A 17,747-nucleotide genomic window follows, 5' to 3' on the forward strand; every position below is an offset into this window, starting at 1 on the left:
GGAGGGTTTGTTTTTGCTGCAAAGGCCTGAGTCCTCCTCACACAAACAAGCTCCTGAAGAAAGGAGGGAACAGACAGAGGAGGGAATAAGAAAAAAAAAAAAAAAAAAAAAAAAAAAAGAAAAAAAAAAAAAAAAAAAAAAAGCGCCAACAGGTTGATCTGGATTTCCATCAAGGGTTCCACCCTCCTCCGTTTAATGAACATCGCAGAACAGGTGCTTGGAATTCATTACCAGCCCACAAGCCCAGCAGACGGGAACCGCGCCGGCCCAGCCGCGCTGCTCCTCTCAGGGAGGCAGCCGCAGCCCTTCAGCCCTTCTCTCCCTGCGCCTTTCCCTCCCCCGGAGCCCAGCCCGGCCATGACCAACCCCAGCTCTGCCTTCTCCAGCGGCTCCCTGTGCTCCGGGGAGGCGGCGGCGGGGATGAGCCGCGGCAGGGCCGCCGGGAGCCCGTCCCCGGAGCGCCGCAGCCCCGACGGCGGGGCCAGCGACGGCCGCGGCTCGGCGGGCAGCGACGGCTGCGGCTCCCTGGGCGGCCTGCGCTGCTCGGCCTACTCGCCGTTCCCCCTGGAGGGGAGGCTGCCGCCCCCCGTGCGCCTGGACATCGACACCGAGTTCCAGGCCGTGCGGAAGCAGGAGAAGGAGGACATCAAAGTGCTCAACAACCAGTTCGTGACCCTGATCGAGAAGGTAGGGACAGCTCCTGGATGGGGCGGGGAGGGGCTCTGGGGACCCGCCGGGGTCTGCAGCAACCCCCGGCCAGGCTGGCACAGCCGGCTAATTAGTTATTAGCCCAATTATTTATTCCTTCCGAGCTCTCTGTCTGACGAGGGTTGGGGAGCATCCCTGGGGAGGCACACTGGGGGCTGTGCCTGTCACCCCGGGCAGCTCCTGGGGACCCCCGGAGCAGCCCCGGCAGAGTCCTGGGGGCACCGTGGGCAGGAGGCACCATGGACAGGAGGCCTGGGCTCCCAGAGTGGCCCAACAGCCACAGCAGTGACGCGGAGTATGGCGGCAGCTCCAATTCCGGCTGCTGAAGAGAGCTGGAAACTCATCCCTCAAAACTCATCCCTCAAAACTCATCCCCACCTCCACCTGGGCAGCGTGGGGGGCCGGGGGGACCCCCCAGCCACTGCCTCCGAGCTTCTGAGGAGAGAGGCCAAGAAAGTGCTGCTTTCATCTCTGCGGAGCCGGGAGAAGCAGAAGTTTCTCCAAGAAAACAACTCCCAGAGCAGGCAGGTTCCTGCAGAGCCCTGCTCCGTAAACAGATGTAATCTCCGGGATTGCTTCATGCAGCTCTCCCTGCCAACCTCCAGCAGCCCGGGATTGATTCATTTCAACTCTCCGAGGACCTGAATTCACACTGGGAAGGAGAAAGCTGTGGGAACATCTGCAGTGGAGCTGTCCAAGGGGGACAGTTGTGACCAGTCACACCTGGCAGTGTCAACAGGGCCCAGGCCTGGCTCTCATGGGTGGGCACAGCCTCCTCCTGTGAGCCTTTCCAAGACTGTGGCATTGGGAATTTGGAGAGCACCTGGTGTTGGAAACACCCACACAGTAGAGGCTGGAATTTGCACTGTCCAGGTGGAGAGGTTGGGGTTTGCTGGGCCCTCAGAGCAGGGATGGGAGTAAGGGGAAGAGACAAACCCCCACGTGCCTGAGCCAGGCCTGTTCCCTGACACCAGGGAGGGAAGAAGTGAGAGTTCCAGGTTTCCCAAAAACCCAACCCAGCGACCTCCTGATCCGTGTGGATCCTGGGACAGGGACACCCCCTGGGCCAGGGGTTCAGGGACACAAACACCACTTGGGCCCAGGTCTCCGACTGCAGCTCCTGAGCTCCTTTGAAGGCTTCAAGAGCTGCATCAAGTGGCAACTTCAGGCACCTGCCCCAGGCCCTCATTCCAGAGGAAGGGAATGACACTTCCTTGTCAAAGAGAACCTAGCTTTGTAATCAGGGATTCAGCTGTTCTCGATCCCCAGCAGGTGATTCCAGGGATAATTGACCACACAGCTACAGGAGTTTGGTGCTGGAGGTTTTCCAGCTGTTACAGATCTGCTGGTATTTATTTTCCAGACAGATGTAAAAGAAGACAGGGAAAAGCCAAGCCCTTGAGCCCCTGTTTGAGGCCCTGCCTTTATCCCAAGCAGCACAGAGGGAAGGGTCTGTGAGGACCAAACTTTGGCCACTTGTGTGTTCAGGCATGAAATTCCAGGGAATGAGGCCAAATGTGGGTGATCCCTCTGCAAAGCTCCTGCTGAAAGGCTCTGCAAGGGGGGATTTCCACCGAGGGGGACATTGCAGGAGTTGCAGAATCATGGAATGGTTTGGGTCAGGAAGGACCTTTAGGGTCATCCAGTTCCAAGTAGATGTTGGAAGCCAAGATGCAACCAGCTGAGCCCAGGGATGGTTTGCTAACAGGAACTGAGGGATAAAAGGAGCAGCTGAGGATTAGGAAGGAAGTCAGGAATTAATTAAAGGTCAAAGATTGACATGGAACAACAGCCAACACAATCCATTCTCATCCCAGGAGGGAAGGATGAGGTCTCTAAGAGTGAGACCTGGAACATCCCAACACTCCCATCCCTTCTGCTGGGAACTCCCAAGCACTGGAATGGTTCTGCTTTGCTTGGCTGCTCTCTCTGTTCAGACAAGAAGGATTTGGAGAAAGATGGTGCCACATCTGGGTCAGCAGCTGGAATTCTGCCTCTTCTGTGGACGCCAGGCCAAGGCTGGAGGTCTGATGGCTCCTGCCCCCAGTGCTCCCAGTGCTCCGGGCATGGCATCGGCCCTGAGTCATCCCGGAATGCAACGCGGGAAACTTTCAGGCAACTCCGACATCTCCAGCCAAAACGTGACTGGGGCTGCTCCCAGAGGTAGCAATTAGCCAATTAATTGGAGTTGGCCAAGAGCTTTGAAGATGAGAACTGTTAAACTTGGAGTGTTACTGGTGAGATTGGGAATATTGGGAAAGAGGAGCAGGTTCCTCAAAGGCGGGTGGTGGAAGGGCAGCGTTGTCCTCTCAGAGCCAGCACAGGGAGCTCATCTGGAGTCTGTAATTACCTGGGATGTTCTCCAGAGCTTTGTCTGAGCCGCTCTGCAATGAACCTGATTCATTCCCTTAATCTCTCCATGCTCTAATCCCTTGCAATCCACAGGGTTCCCTCTCTTTGTGCTCTCTGGGGTAGGGAATCTGCCCTTCCCTGACCCTGGACATCCCTGCGTGACCTGGGGTGGATCCACAGCCTTGGCGTCACTGTGTTGGACTCAACACCTGGATCTGGTGATGCTGGAGGTGTTTCCAGTAGTCCATTGTCACACACAAAAGGGACAGAACTGACCATTCCTGTTGTCAGTGACTCCTTTATCCCAATGTCACTGTGTTTAGCCCAATGTGACCATGTTTATTTTGATGTCATCATGTTTATTTTGATGTCACTATGTTTATTCCAATGTCACTATGTTTATTCCAGTGTCACTGTCTTTATTTTGATGTCACTGTGTTCTATTGAGAATTAATTAGTGGGTAATGTGTAAAACCCTTAGAAGTCCCCTAAAAGAGGGAGGTGTCCCTGCCCATGCCAAGGGATGGACCTGGGTGATCTTTAAGGTCTCTTCCAACCCAAACCATTCCATGATTCCATAACCCTCCATCCTCAGGCCTAATTTTGAAGGGATTTCTCATTCTTCCCTGGAAATCTGCTGGTTCTGAAGGTCTCCAGCATCTCCTGCCCTGCCATGCTCTGACTGTGGCCCTCAGTGTCACTGACTCCTCTGAAACCTCTCCCGTAGGTCCAGAGCTTGGAGCAGCAGAACAAGATCCTGACGACCAGGTGGAACTTCCTGAAGGACCAGGACAATTCCCACTCTGACTCGGACATCAAGGCCATCTATGAGCAGTACGTGAGCAAAATGAACCAGGAGATGAAGGCGCTCAACTACGAGCAGGAGAACCTGGAGTCGGAGCTGGCGAAGGTCCTGAGCACCATGGACGCCTTCCGGAGCAAGTAGGTGTCCCTGTCCATGTCTTTCCATAGCCAGGGGATCAGCTGGGGCACAGGGGACAGCGTGGGATTGATTTAACTCAGCCAGCCTGAGATGCCCAGGAAAGCATTCCTAGTTTGGTGTGCACAGAAGTATGGATTTGGGAGTTTAGGATCACGACGTCTTCCTGGTTAATGAGAGGTGAAAGGGAAGCTGGAACAATGAAATTTCAATGAGAGCAGGGCTGAGAGGAGCCTCTTGGCATTGCTGGAGTGACAGCCATGAAAGCAGGGAATGTTTGTTCTCCACAAAATTAGCACAAGCCAGAACTTTGTCCCCAAAGTGATTTCTGGACCAGGTTGTTCTGTACAAAAAACAACGCTCCTGGCTACATGTTGGGAATTTTGGGGTGTTCTGGGCAGGGACAGGAGGTGGATTTGATGATCCCTGTGGGTGTCTTCCAACTCAGGATATTCATCATCACACAATGGGTTAGGAGGGACCTTTAGAATCATCCAGTGGCACCCTTGCCATGGGCAGGGACACCTTCCACTCAAAGCCCTGTCCATCCTTGGACATTCCAGGGATCCAGGGGCAGCCACAGGGAAATGCATTCCAGAGCCTCTCCACCCTCACAGGGAGGAATTCCTTCCCAATATCCCACCTATGCTTGCCCTCTGTCAGTAGGAAGCCATTTCCTCCTGTATGCATTCCAGAGCCTCTCCACCCTCACAGGGAGGAATTCCTTCCCAATATCCCACCTATCCCTGCCCTCTGGGAAGCCATTTCCTCCTGCCCTCTGCCTCCATCCCTTGTCCCAAGTTCCTCTCCAGCTCCCCTGGTGTTCCTTGAGACACTGGAAGGGGATCTAAGTTCTTCCTGGAGCTTTTTCTTCTCCAGGCTCACACACACCCATCCCACCCCTGCCATGGCAGGGACACCTCCCACTATCCCAGTCTGCTCCAAGTTCCATCCAGCCTGGCCTGGAACACTTCCAGGGATGGGGCAGCCACGGGGAAATCCATTCCAAGCCCTCCCCACCCTCACAGGGAGGAATTCCTTCGTAAAGAAGGAATGTTCTATTTCGTGACTGTGGGATCTCTTCCTTTCCCGCTTCACCCGAAGCATTTCTGCCGAACTCTGCTTTGACCAAAAGGTCAAAATTGTGCCCCAAATGGTCCTGACCAAGAATAGGGAGGCAGCCAAAGGTCGGGGAGGTGCAGCTGCCTCTTATCTCTGGGGAGCTCCTCTTATCTCTGGAGAGCTCCAGATGTGCAGATAAGAGAGAGCAGCTGGGCCATGCCCGGTCACAGGGGAGCAGACAATACCTTCCTCATTATGGGGTTCATTTGCATCCCACAGGAGAATCCCAAATGAGCTCCTTTCCCTCCCACTGACACCCAGCACCTTCCTGGAGCTCTGGAGGCTCCTGTGGGGATTCGGGCTGTGCAGAGACTGTCCAACCCAAAGTGGTGCCAAGGGACTCGGGGGAGCAGAAATCCCTGCTGGGATCCAAACCCACTCCTGAGGTGAGGCACAAACCATCTGTGCCCTCTCCAGGGAGTTCAGTCCAAGGATTCCCCAGCTCCTTAAGCTCTGCTCAAGATGGCTGCAAATTAGGGAAGGGCTGATAGCTCCTTCTAACGGAGACCCAGCAGTGAAATGCCTTAATCAGCTCAGAGCAGGTTGGAATAATGGAATCATTCAGCTTGGAAAAGCCCTTGGAGATCATCAGGTCCATCCATCAGCCCCCTACCGTTGTGGTCACTACTGACCCCAAGTCCCCAGGTGTCACATCCACACACTTTTGGACACTCCCAGGGGTGGGGACTCCCTGGGCAGCCTGTGCCAGGGCTGGATAACCCTTTCCGTGGAAATTTTTCCAAATATCCAACTTAAACCTCCTCCGATGGAACTTTTCCCTTGTTCCCTGGGAGTGGATCCTGAATCCCACATGAATGCCCCCTCCTATCAGGGAGTTGTGCAGAGCCAAGGTCCTCTTCTCCAGGCTGAGCCCCCCCAGGTCCCTCAGGAGCTCTCCAGACCCTTCCCTGGTGCTCCAGTCCTTCCCCAGCTCCATTCCCACCTCTGGACTTGCTCCAGCCCCTCGGGGTCTTTCTTGTGAGGTACCCAAAGCCCAGGATTCCAGGGCTCTCAGCAGTGTTAAGGACAGGGAATGTTGTGAGGAATTTGAGAGGAATAAGGACCAGGAGTTTGATTCTTCACCTTACACTGAAATCGTCCTCCCAGAGTCCTTCAAATGACACCCTAAATTGCTTTAAAAGTCCTAAATTCCTTACAGGACGTGCCTGCCTGCTGTTTATTTGGATAATGCAAAGGTTAGGAGCTGCCATCCCTGCACTCCCCTGAGGAAGCAGAATCCCAGACTGGTTTGGGTGGGAAGGGACCCTGGCACAGACAGGGACATGTTCCACTCTCCCAGGGTGTCCCCAGCCCTTGGACACTTCAGGGATGGGGCACCCACAGTCTGTGCTCAGATCTGCATTGAGGAATTGCAGATTTCCCAGCTCCTGACACTGCAGAGTTTTTCAGCCTGATTTTTTAGGGATGAAGGTGCTGCCCAAGGGTTCTCCCCATTGGATTTCTTGTGACTTTTCCAGTGACTTGGACAATGGGATAGGACACAACTGGGATGCTTCATCCCTCAAAACTGATTCATAGGGAGAGAATTCCCAGGCCCCATCCAGCCCCAGCCCAGCCCAGGGGCATTTCTGGAGCAAATCTCCAAGCAAACCAGGCAAATCCAGGAGGTTTCTTTTCCCCAGGGAATTCTGGGGGAGGAAAAACAAAGAACCAGTTGGATTTCCCACTGGAGTGATGCCCTCAGCCAGGCTGTGCCATTCTGGATGGAACATGCCATGGGCATGGGAACACCCCATGTCCAAGTCTTCCAGGATGGGAAATGTGCCTGGGGGAGTTCCCCCATAAGGCCCTGGATTGATCCTGAGTCAGGCACTGCTTCCCAAACCCACCTGGATGGGACTCACTGGGACACTCCCACCTTCTCCTCAAAGGATTGTGCCATGGACCGGCAATTCCAAAGGGATGGATGAATGGTGGATTGATGATGGATGGATGGATGGATGGATGGATGGAGAGGGGACAGGCACATCCAGGAGGGAACACAGGCACATGCAGGAGGGAACTAAGCCTGCCTGAGAGCTGGTTCCCTGGATTTTGCTCCATGGAAGGAGCCTGGGGCGAGCAGACGCCGTCTCAAGTGTGCTAAGTGCAGGAAGAGCTGGATTTGCCCTCCTGCAGTGCCCCAGGATTCTCTCCCAGGAGATAAACGCTGGGATGTGCCTGTGGAATGCTCCAGCCCCAGCCCGGGGTGAGTCACGGTCCTGGGAGCGTGGCAGGAGCGCGTTGGGCCAGCTGGGCCAGCTCTGCTCTGCCGGGAGCACAGCTCTGCCAGAGCCCGGGAATCCCGCACACTGGGACAGACTGGGACAGACTGGGATACACTGGGATAGACTGGGGCACATTGGGACAGACTGGGGTACACTGGGACAGACTGGGGCACATTGGGACAGACTGGGGCACACTGGACACACTGGGACGGACTGGGGCACACTGGGACGAACTGGGACAGACTGGGGCACACTGGGACAGACTGGGACAGACTGGGATGCACTGGAACAGACTGGGGCACATTGGGACAGACTGGGGCACACTAGGACAGACTGGGATACACTGGGACAGACTGGGGCACATTGGGACAGACTGGGGCACACTGGACACACTGGGACAGACTGAGGCACACTGGGGCACACTGGGACAGACTGGGGCACACTGGGACAGACTGGGACACACTGGGATAGACTGGGACACACTGGGACACACTGGGGCAGTGGACCTGGGCTGAGTGGGAGGAGGAGGAGGAAGGGGGGCTGCAGACAGGCACTAAGCTTGGCCCAGCCCAGTGGGGCTGACAGCATTCCAGCCAGGCTGACATTCCAGGTGAGGAGCACAGACCAGACAGGTAAATCCCATCAGCCCCTGCTGCCCGGCCTCGGAAAAGCAGGGAAGGAGAGGGCGAGTTCAGCACCGAGGGGGACTCGGGAGGAGCCCCAGGAGTGCCCAAAGCTGTGACTGTCACACACCCCTGCCCTCGTGGTCCCCTCGGTGAGGGAGCTGCAGCTCCAGGGAGCTGCTTTGGATAATGCCAGCTCAGCTCCGGGACACACTGGGACACACTGGGGCAGTGGACCTGGGCTGAGGAGGAGGAGGAGGAGGAAGAGGGGCTGCAGACAGGCACTAAGCTTGGTCCAGCCCAGTGGGGCTGACAGCATTCCAGCCAGGCTGACATTCCAGGTGAGGAGCACAGACCAGACAGGTAAATCCCATCAGCCCCTGCTGCCCGGCCTCGGAAAAGCAGGGAAGGAGAGGGCGAGTTCAGCACCGAGGGGGACTCAGGAGGAGCCCCAGGAGTGCCCAAAGCTGTGACTGTCACACACCCCTGCCCTCGTGGTCCCCTCGGTGAGGGAGCTGCAGCTCCAGGGAGCTGCTTTGGATAATGCCAGCTCAGCTCCTGAGCATGGCTTCCCCCTTTCTCAACATATGCCCCCCTTCCCTAGGCACAGCTCCCCATTTCCACGCTTTGTACACGGCGGGGAAGGCTCCCAAAAACCTTCTGGGCACCTGAGAACCCTCTGATGCACCGGACCCCAAACAGCAGCACACGGCTGCATTCCTGAGTTCCTGTTCTCAGTCTGTTGGGAGATCCCATTCTACCTCGTTCCCAAAGGTCTCAGCTTCCCTTAGGTCCATTTGGTGACATATCCAAGCAGCTCTGGAAGTCTGAGTTCACAGCCTGGAAATGGGGGCACTTTGGGGCCCCTTCCACCAAGAAAGACCCTGAGGGGCTGGAGCATGTCCAGGGCTGGGAATGGAGCTGGGGAGGGGTCTGGAGAACTCCTGAGGGACCTGGGGGGCTCAGCCTCGAGAGAAGGAGGCTCAGGGGGACCCTGTGGCTCTGCACAACTCCCTGACAGAAGGGGGCTGCCAGGGGGTTGGGCTCTGCTCCCAGGGAACAACAGGACAAGGGAAGTGTCCTCAGACTGTGCCGGGGAGGTTCAGCTGAATACTGGGAAAAATTCCTCACTGGAAGGGCGTCCAGGCACGGGCACAGCTGCTCAGGGCAGGGGTGGAGCCACCAAAGCTGTGTGGCTGTGGCACTTGGGGACATGGTCAGGGGTGGCCTTGGCAGTGCTGGGGGAGCAGTTGGACTCGATGCTTTTCCACCCTTAATGATTCCCTGATTCCATGGAATGTCATGTGCCCCTTAGGCTAAGAGGAGCCTGAGGGATCAGGGAAGAGCAGGGGAGCCAGGAGCTCCCTGAGAGCTCAGCCTGCTCTGATCCACCCCTCCCAGTGCTCCCACCCGTGTCCAGCTGCTGGGAAGACACCAACCCATCCCATCCTTCTGCTCTGACCAAGCACTGCTGGCCCCAAAATGGACCCTGTGGCTTTCCTGGGATTTGGGATCACCACACCCCTGTCCCAGGAGCCAGCAAGGGCTGGAGCATTCCCCAATTCCTGCTCATATCCATGCCCCTGGACTGAGGCTTTGCTCCCTGGCCTTGCCCTGTCCCACCTGGATTTAAACACCTGCAGGGCTCATTCTTCACAGGGACACTCGGGACTCCACCCCATCCTGGTTTGGTTTCCTTCCACTCCATGGGCAGTTTTCCATGAATTCCTTTGCCTGTGTGCCTTCACAAATCACCTGGCTGAGTTATGACACCAGTTCAGAATTCTCAGAATTTCCACAAGCCAAAGTTTTCTCATTTGGGAAGACTCCGACCCTGGAAGTGAAGCTCTGAGGAAACGTGAGCAGAACAAATCACCTGGCTGAGTTATGACACCAGTTCAGAATTCTCAGAATTTCCACAAGCCAAAGTTTTCTCTTTGGGAAGACTCCGACCCCGGAAGTGAAACTCTGAGGAAATGTGAGCAGAATGGAAAAGGTTTGGGATGAAATTGAGGAGTTTGGGCAGACCCCAATCCCCACCCCCATCCACTGCTCCTTTGTGAAGAACCTGAGGCTACCCAGCCCCCACATGAAATCCCAATTAAAGCTCCCTCCTCTCTGCTCTGGGATTCTTCATCCCAAAACTGCTCCTGGTATTCCAGGGCAGCTGGAATGTGGCAGCTTCTTCTCACTCCTGCCCACGATGCCTCAGGGAGGGGGGACAAGCAGGAAAAGCAGAAAGTTGGGATACTTTGGGCATCTCAACAAGAAGTGTCCCTGAGTTTCCCTGTGGTTGATCCTGTGCTTTGGGTGCTCTGCAGGTACGAGGATGAAATTCGCCTCTGCAGCGGGATGGAATTCACCTTCATGGAGCTCAAAAAGGTCAGCAGGAGGGGAAGTTTCCCACTGGATGGGCTCTACCCAGCCCTGCACAGGCAGGGAAGGGCCTGGAGGTAATCCAGGCTCAGCTGGTTTGGGATAACAAGGTCTGGAGGAGGACAGGGAGGGGATGAGTCCCAATTCCACAGGAGGGTGAGTCTGGAGTGGCTCCTGAAAATCCCCTGGCAGCACCTGGGGATCAGAGCATCCCCATCTCTGCATCCTGGGATTTCATGGTCAGACCATCCCCATCTCTGCATCCTGGGATTTCATGGTCAGACCATCCCCATCTCTGCATCCTGGGATTTCATGGTCAGACCATCCCCATCTCTGCATCCTGGGATTTCATGGTCAGACCATCCCCATCTCTGCATCCTGGGATTTCATGGTCAGACCATCCCCATCTCTGCATCCTGGGATTTCATGGTCAGACCATCCCCATCTCTGCATCCTGGGATTTCATGGTCAGACCATCCCCATCTCTGCATCCTGGGATTTCATGGTCAGACCATCCCCATCTCTGCATCCTGGGATTTCATGGTCAGACCATCCCCATCTCTGCATCCTGGGATTTCATGGTCAGACCATCCCCATCTCTGCATCCTGGGATTTCATGGTCAGACCATCCCCATCTCTGCATCCTGGGATTTCATGGTCAGACCATCCCCATCTCTGCATCCTGGGATTTCATGGTCAGACCATCCCCATCTCTGCATCCTGGGATTTCATGGTCAGACCATCCCCATCTCTGCATCCTGGGATTTCATGGTCAGACCATCCCCATCTCTGCATCCTGGGATTTCATGGTCAGACCATCCCCATCTCTGCATCCTGGGATTTCATGGTCAGACCATCCCCATCTCTGCATCCTGGGATTTCATGGTCAGACCATCCCCATCTCTGCATCCTGGGATTTCATGGTCAGACCATCCCCATCTCTGCATCCTGGGATTTCATGGTCAGACCATCCCCATCTCTGCATCCTGGGATTTCATGGTCAGACCATCCCCATCTCTGCATCCTGGGATTTCATGGTCAGACCATCCCCATCTCTGCATCCTGGGATTTCATGGTCAGACCATCCCCATCTCTGCATCCTGGGATTTCATGGTCAGAGCATCCCCATCCCTGCACCCTGGGATTTCCCTGGCCTGAGGGGTCCAAACCCTTCCCCAGCTGCCTCCTCCTCCCTGTGTTCCCTCCGGGTGCCATTAGGCTTGGGAAAGGCTGGAATTGATAAAGGATTTCCTTTGTTCCCTGCGGAGGGGCCACGCCCTGGGCAAACCCAGGCAAAGCTCCCACTCCAGCAGGAGCCAGTGGGAATCAGCTGGAGGTGGGATTTTATATCAAAACCCACAATTTGGGGGCAGGATAAGGGTGTTGGAGAGAGGAAATGTTCCCCACAAATATCCATCCGGGCTAATTCCATGTTTTCCCTGGCACACTCCCCAGGAAAGGCATTCCTGAACACTTCCATGGATGGCTCCTGAGTTTTCAACAAGTGAAGCCTTTTGTGGGGTACAAAAGTTGGGAGGGGATGGCCCAGCCCTGCCTGGCCCAGCAGATCCTTCCTCCAACAAGTCCCACAAAACAAAGGGAAAAGGTTCTCAAAGGAGCCTCCCCAGCTGGAGAGCAGCTCCAAACATCCCTGTTAATAAAGCTGGGAATGTGTTGGGTGGGAAGGAGCTCATCCCATGGGCAGAGACTCCTTCTCCTTCCCTGTCCAGGGTGCTCCAAGCCCTGTCCAACGTGTCCTGGAGCACTGCCAGGGACAGAGCAAGCAGGGCCCTCCCTGGGGATGGGGAGCAGTGGGAGTGAGTGGCTGTGAATCCAGGTATGGACTGATGAATCCCTTTCCATCCATGCAGGATTTGGATGTGAGCACCTTGCACCGCACAGAGCTGGAGGTGAAGCTCAAAGGGCTCCAGGAGCTGCTGGAGCTGAAGAAAACCATCTACGAGCAGGTGGGAACACACCTGGAGAGGGCTGGGATGCTGTGGGAAACTTGGCATTTTGGGGACAGATCCTGGATTTCCACCCACGTGGGAGCTTGGCCAGGGTGTCACAGCCATTCCAGTGCTCAGGCAGGACCTGAGGAGTTGATCCCTCCCCTAAAAACAACATTGGAATGGAGACAGAACATTCCTTATGCCCCAGAGCCTCTGGTGGGGGCTTGGGGTCCCCCCAGAACAGCCGAGAATTCCAGCCTCATCCCAAACTGGCTGCTGGGGCTCAGCTCCTGCCCCCAGGGATGGGGTTTGCCCCAGACCTTGGCCCAGGTGAGCCAAATGTTCAGACTCCAGGAAGAACCCAAAATCCAGGACACCTGGAGAACCTGGATGCTCTGAAACACAGTCCAGCCTCCTCCTTTGCCAGGAAAATGAGGGGTCCCCAGCAGGAATGGCTGCAGCCAGGGGGAAGGGCCTCCATCAGAACACTGACTCAGGCCTGGAAAATGTCACCCAGCAGGATCAGCAGTGTGGGAACACTCAGGATTTATCTAAATTCCAGCAATCCAAACAGTTACAATGCCTGGTGGAGGAATATGAACATTCCATGTGGGAAACTGAGGCAGGGAGAGGCTGGAGCTGCCTCCCAGCCCAACTCCCTGATTGGCTCTGAAATGAGATTATTCCTCATGCAGGGCAATTTTTGCCCATTTTTTATGGAAATCAGGCCCTGCTCCAGGGTCTCCACCTGATTTCACATGGGTCCCACAAAAAGCTGTGGTTTTTAACCCCCAATTAATGTAAAAATCTCATCCCCAACCTCTCCTGTCTCACCTTCTCTGTGGATTCGATGACATCAAGTACAGGCACGTTCTCAAGGGGAGGGAAAATGAGGTAAACTTTGCTTGTTGGGATGGATCAGGAGAAAATAATTTATTAATTCTCATTAATAAATGACTAGTTTGCTATTCACCAAGTGATCCAATATTCCAAATAAACACAAATTTTCTCACCTGCTCCAAGATTAACAAAGAATTAAAGGATTAAACAGCCGTGGGATAAAATCTCCCAATCATCCTGCTTTTTGGGATATGTCTGTGTTATCCCTCAGGCACAGAGCCCTTTGTGAGCCCAGCCAGGGAAGGGAAGGGATCAAGGAACACAATTGCTGCTCCAAAGGGACCTGAGCACAAAGGGAAGAACAAAGGAAGGGGAGGAGGAGAAGGAATTCCTGGTGCAAAGCAGGAGCTGTGCCTGAGATAAGGGAGCAGCAGCTCTGGAGCAAACTGGATCCAAACCTGGATCCAGGGGCCCTTCCAGGTTCAGGGAGGGGAATTGGCAGCTGTGACTTATCCAATGCAGATATCCTGGTGGTGGTCCCGGGGTGCTCCTGCCTCCCTCCACACTGGCATTCCCAGGACAGAGGAGTGGAGCAGCTCTGCCAGCCTACAGGAGAGGCTCCTGGTTCCTTGAGGAGCCTAAATCAGGCTCTGGCATCACAAAGAGCAGCCCCAGCCTCACTGGATCCCACAGCAGAGCTTGGAAAGGACATTTTCCAGCCTCCCCAGGCTGCGGAGCGATCCACGCTGCCTTTGTTTTCCCAAAACTTTCCCATTCAGCATGGATATCAGTGGATATTGGTCCGTGACCATCAGCTCCAGCTGTGCTCCTGGGAATGACTGACTGGACAAGAGGAAATGGCAGCGATGGTTTAGGTTGGATATTAGGGAAAATTCCTTCCTGGAAAGGGTTGTCCAGCCCTGGCATAGCTGCCCAGGGCAGGGGTGAAGTGCCCATCCCTGGAAGTGCCCAAGGAATGTGTGGATGTGGCACTTGGGGACATAGTCTGGGGTGGCCATGGCAGTGCTGAGGAACAGTTGCAATCTGGTGATCCTACAGGTCTTTTCCAGCCTTAAGGATCCCAGGATCCTCCCTGCTCCTGCACTAGTCCAAAGGCATGTTGTGTCAGATTTTACCAGTTTGTATCCAAAGATCCCAAACCCCAACTTAACCTGAGTCTGGATTTTATGGAGCAAATAATACCAGATCCCCAACTCCAGAGAGTGAAAACTTGGGAATTGTCCCCCTCTCCACATGGAAGCTGTTCTGCCAAGCACAACCCACCTGGAGCTCTCTCTGACTACTGGAGAGTAGTCAGAATCTTGGAATGGGAATCTTGGATATGACCAGATGCTGGGAAGAAGTTCTTCCCTGTGAGGGCGAGGAGGCCCTGGATTGGATTTCCCAGGGAAGCTGTGGACAGGGCTCGGAGCAGCCTGGGACAGTGGGAGGTGTCCCTGCCATGGCAGGGGTGGGATGGGATGAGCTTTGAGGCTCCTTCCCACCCAAACCATTCCATGAATTTCCAGCTCCGTGTTCTCTTCCCTGTCGTCCCCTGGCTCTGCAGGAACTGGAGGAGCTGCTGACAGAAATCAAGGACATTTCCGTGGTGCTGGGAATCGACAGCTGCTCCCGGCCGGACCTGGGCAGGATCGTGGAGGACGTCAGGGCCCAGTACGAGGCTCTGGCCCTGCGGAGCTGGGAAGAGGCCGAGGCCCTCACCCGGAGGAAGGTACCAGATCTCCGTGCCGGGAGAGGCAGGGAAAGGACAGGAAGGATTGGCCTGGAAACAGCTGGATCAGCAGGGATGGGCTGGGAAGGGAGGGAGGGACAAGGCACTATCTGTGATCAGCTCCAGACAGTAAATCCAGAGTTTTGTTACTCTGGGCTTTCAACACTGGAGGAACCCAGGACATCTCCCAGTGGAGATGGAAAAGTCCTTCCAGCTCTCCAAAGAGCAGGAATGTGGCTGATCCCAGGAGCCAGCTGAGCCTGGCACAGCCACAGCCAGAGAGGACAGGAACGAGCCCCACATCCTTCCCCAGGTAATCCAGGTGATGCCAGGGCACCCCTCCCTCTCTCCACAGCTCACCGACAGCAGCTCCCAGCCCGGCTCCTTCGGGGGGCACCTCCTCGACAGCCGGCGGGAAATCGCGGATCTGAACATCCGCATCCAGAAACTGCGGTCCTGCATCGTGTCCCAGAAGAGCCAGGTGTGTCCTGGGTGGGACAACGGGACAGGGCTGTGCTGGGTGGGATAACGGGGCAGGGCTGGGTGGGATAACAGGACAGGGCTGTGCTGGGATAAGGGGACAGGTGTGTGCTGGGTGGGACAACGGGACAGGGCTGTGCTGGGTGGGATAACGGGACAGGGCTGTGCTGCATGGGATAACGGGACAGGGCTGTGCTGCGTGGGATAACGGGACAGGGCTGTGCTGCATGGGATAACGGGACAGGTGTGTGCTGGGTGGGATAATAGGACAGGTGTGTGCTGGGTGGGATAACGGGACAGGGCTGTGCTGGGATAACGGGACAGGGCTGTGCTGGGTGGGATAATGGGACAGGGCTGTGCTGGGATAACGGGACAGGGCTGTGCTGGGTGGGATAATGGGACAGGGCTGTGCTGGGATAATGGGACAGGTGTGTGCTCAGTGGGATAACGGGACAGGGCTGGGTGGGATAACGGGACAGGTGTGTCCTGGGTGGGATAACAGGACAGGTGTGTGCTGGGATAACGGGACAGATGTGTGCTGGGTGGGATAACGGGACAGGGCTGTGCTGGGTGGGATAACGGGACAGGTGTGTCCTGGGTGGGATAATGGGGCAGGGCTGTGCTGGGATAACGGGACAGGGCTGTGCTGGGTGGGATAACAACAACAGGTGTGTGCTGGGGTGGGATAACAGGACAGGTGTGGAATTCCCTCTCCCAAGCCCATTCAGCTCCCTTTCCCACACTTCAGTGCCTGTACCTGGAGGAGCACATCCGTGAGGCTGGCGAGCAGGGGGAGGGGACCCTCAGGGACGCCAAGGCCAAGGTGGCCGGGCTGGAGGCGGCCCTGCAGCGCAGCCGGGAGCACATGGCTCACCTGGTCCGGGAGTACCAGGAGCTCATGAACATCAAACTGGCCCTGGATGTGGAGATCCTCACCTACAGGAAGCTCGTGGAAGGGGAGGAGAACAGGTGAGCCAGGATTCCTCTGCCTCAGGTGGGGAAAGGATGCACCAGGATACCTGGGGGGATGAAGACATCATGGAATCATAGAATGCTTTGGAACCCAGTCCCACCCCCTGCCATGGGCAGGGACACTTCCACGGGCAGGAACTCCTCCCAAAGCCCAGGTTACCCAAATCCCAAGTTCTGAGTTGGGTACTGAAGGTTTGGTCAAAGAAGGACCAAATCCTGGTGGTTCCCAGCAGTTCAATCCCATTTCTTGCTCCCAAGTCTTCCTCAGACTCCCCAGGCTGAGGTTCCAGACCTTCTCCAGGTGCTGTTGAAGCCCATCCTGGCCCTATCACTATCCCAACTCCCCCAGGCCAACTCCCAGCCCTTTTCACCCCTCTGGGAGAGCTCAAGCCATATCTCACACTGTGTCCTTCCCTTCCCAGCATGGAGCAGCCCATTCCCACCGTCATCAGCGCTGTCCACTCCCGGCCCAAGCCTCGTAAGTGCTTTGATCCCTGTGATCCAGGGGATGGGGGAATGGATGGAAGGGTTTTAACCTTCCCCCCTCTCCCAGTTTCTGCCAGCACCCTGCGGAACTCATGGCTCTTTGCCCGGGGCTCGGGGGACACGGAGCCAAGCGGAGGCGGCCCCGGGAGCCCGGGGAGAGCCCAGGACCTGCCGGGGACTCCAGGCACCGGGACCCGGCCCAAGTTCAGCTCCAGGGCCCTCGGGGCGTGTTCCTAGGAGAACGGGATGAACATGGATCCAAAGCACCTGGGAAGCTCTTCCTCCTGAACTCCAGCCCACATCCAAGGGGTGAAGGATGAGCGTCCTGTCCAGGCTGTCCCTTGGCTTTCCACCATCCCAGTTCACAGCTCCATTCCCAGTTGCAGCAGGAACCACCCCAGGACTTTAGGGACTCTCCCATTCCCTTCTCCTTCCTCTCTACAGCTCCCTTCCCAGAGGATTTGCAGTCACCCCTTGGAATGTGCCCAGCAGGAGGGAAGTGTCCCTACCCCACTTTTAGCAGCTGCCATCGGTCCTTTTACTGGTGTTGACAAACCCTTTCCCTGCTCTGAGGGTGGTCTCTGGCAGGGCTTCCAAGGAAAGCACCATCCAAATTCCACACTGGGGCAGAGAGAGGAAAACAACCCCAGGGATGGATTTGTCACCTGGATTGACAGATCTGGTGACACCCTGGGGTACCCTTGGCCACCTCAGGGCATTTCCCTGCCTTTGGGGGGCCCCTCATTCCTTCATCAAAGCTAAAATGCCTCAAAACTCTTGATTTCCATAATCCCTCCCTCTCTCCAGGCTCCACACAGCAGTTCCAGCTCCTAAAGTCAGGGTATTGGTTCCTATTTAACTGCCCTGGGAACAGCCTGGTTGGGGTTGGGAGGGACCTCAAAGCTCATCCCCTCCCACCCCTGCCATGGCAGGGAC

General features: G+C 55.9%; 1 protein-coding gene across 1 annotated transcript; it reads left to right on the forward strand.

Annotated features, from left to right (window-relative positions):
* The first annotated feature begins 357 nt into the window (after positions 1-357).
* On the forward strand, positions 358-17,048 carry KRT80 (keratin 80). Its single transcript, XM_041418242.1, has 9 exons — positions 358-687; positions 3,788-4,002; positions 10,295-10,355; positions 12,221-12,316; positions 14,709-14,873; positions 15,229-15,354; positions 16,102-16,322; positions 16,748-16,803; positions 16,879-17,048. The coding sequence occupies exons 1-9, from the start codon at positions 358-360 to the stop codon at positions 17,046-17,048; spliced, it is 1,440 nt and encodes a 479-aa protein (XP_041274176.1).
* Positions 17,049-17,747: the final 699 nt, after the last annotated feature.

This window comes from Onychostruthus taczanowskii, unplaced genomic scaffold (assembly GCF_017590055.1).
Source record: "Onychostruthus taczanowskii isolate IOZ18803 unplaced genomic scaffold, ASM1759005v1 scaffold107, whole genome shotgun sequence".
In the NCBI taxonomy this organism is placed as follows: domain Eukaryota; kingdom Metazoa; phylum Chordata; class Aves; order Passeriformes; family Passeridae; genus Onychostruthus; species Onychostruthus taczanowskii.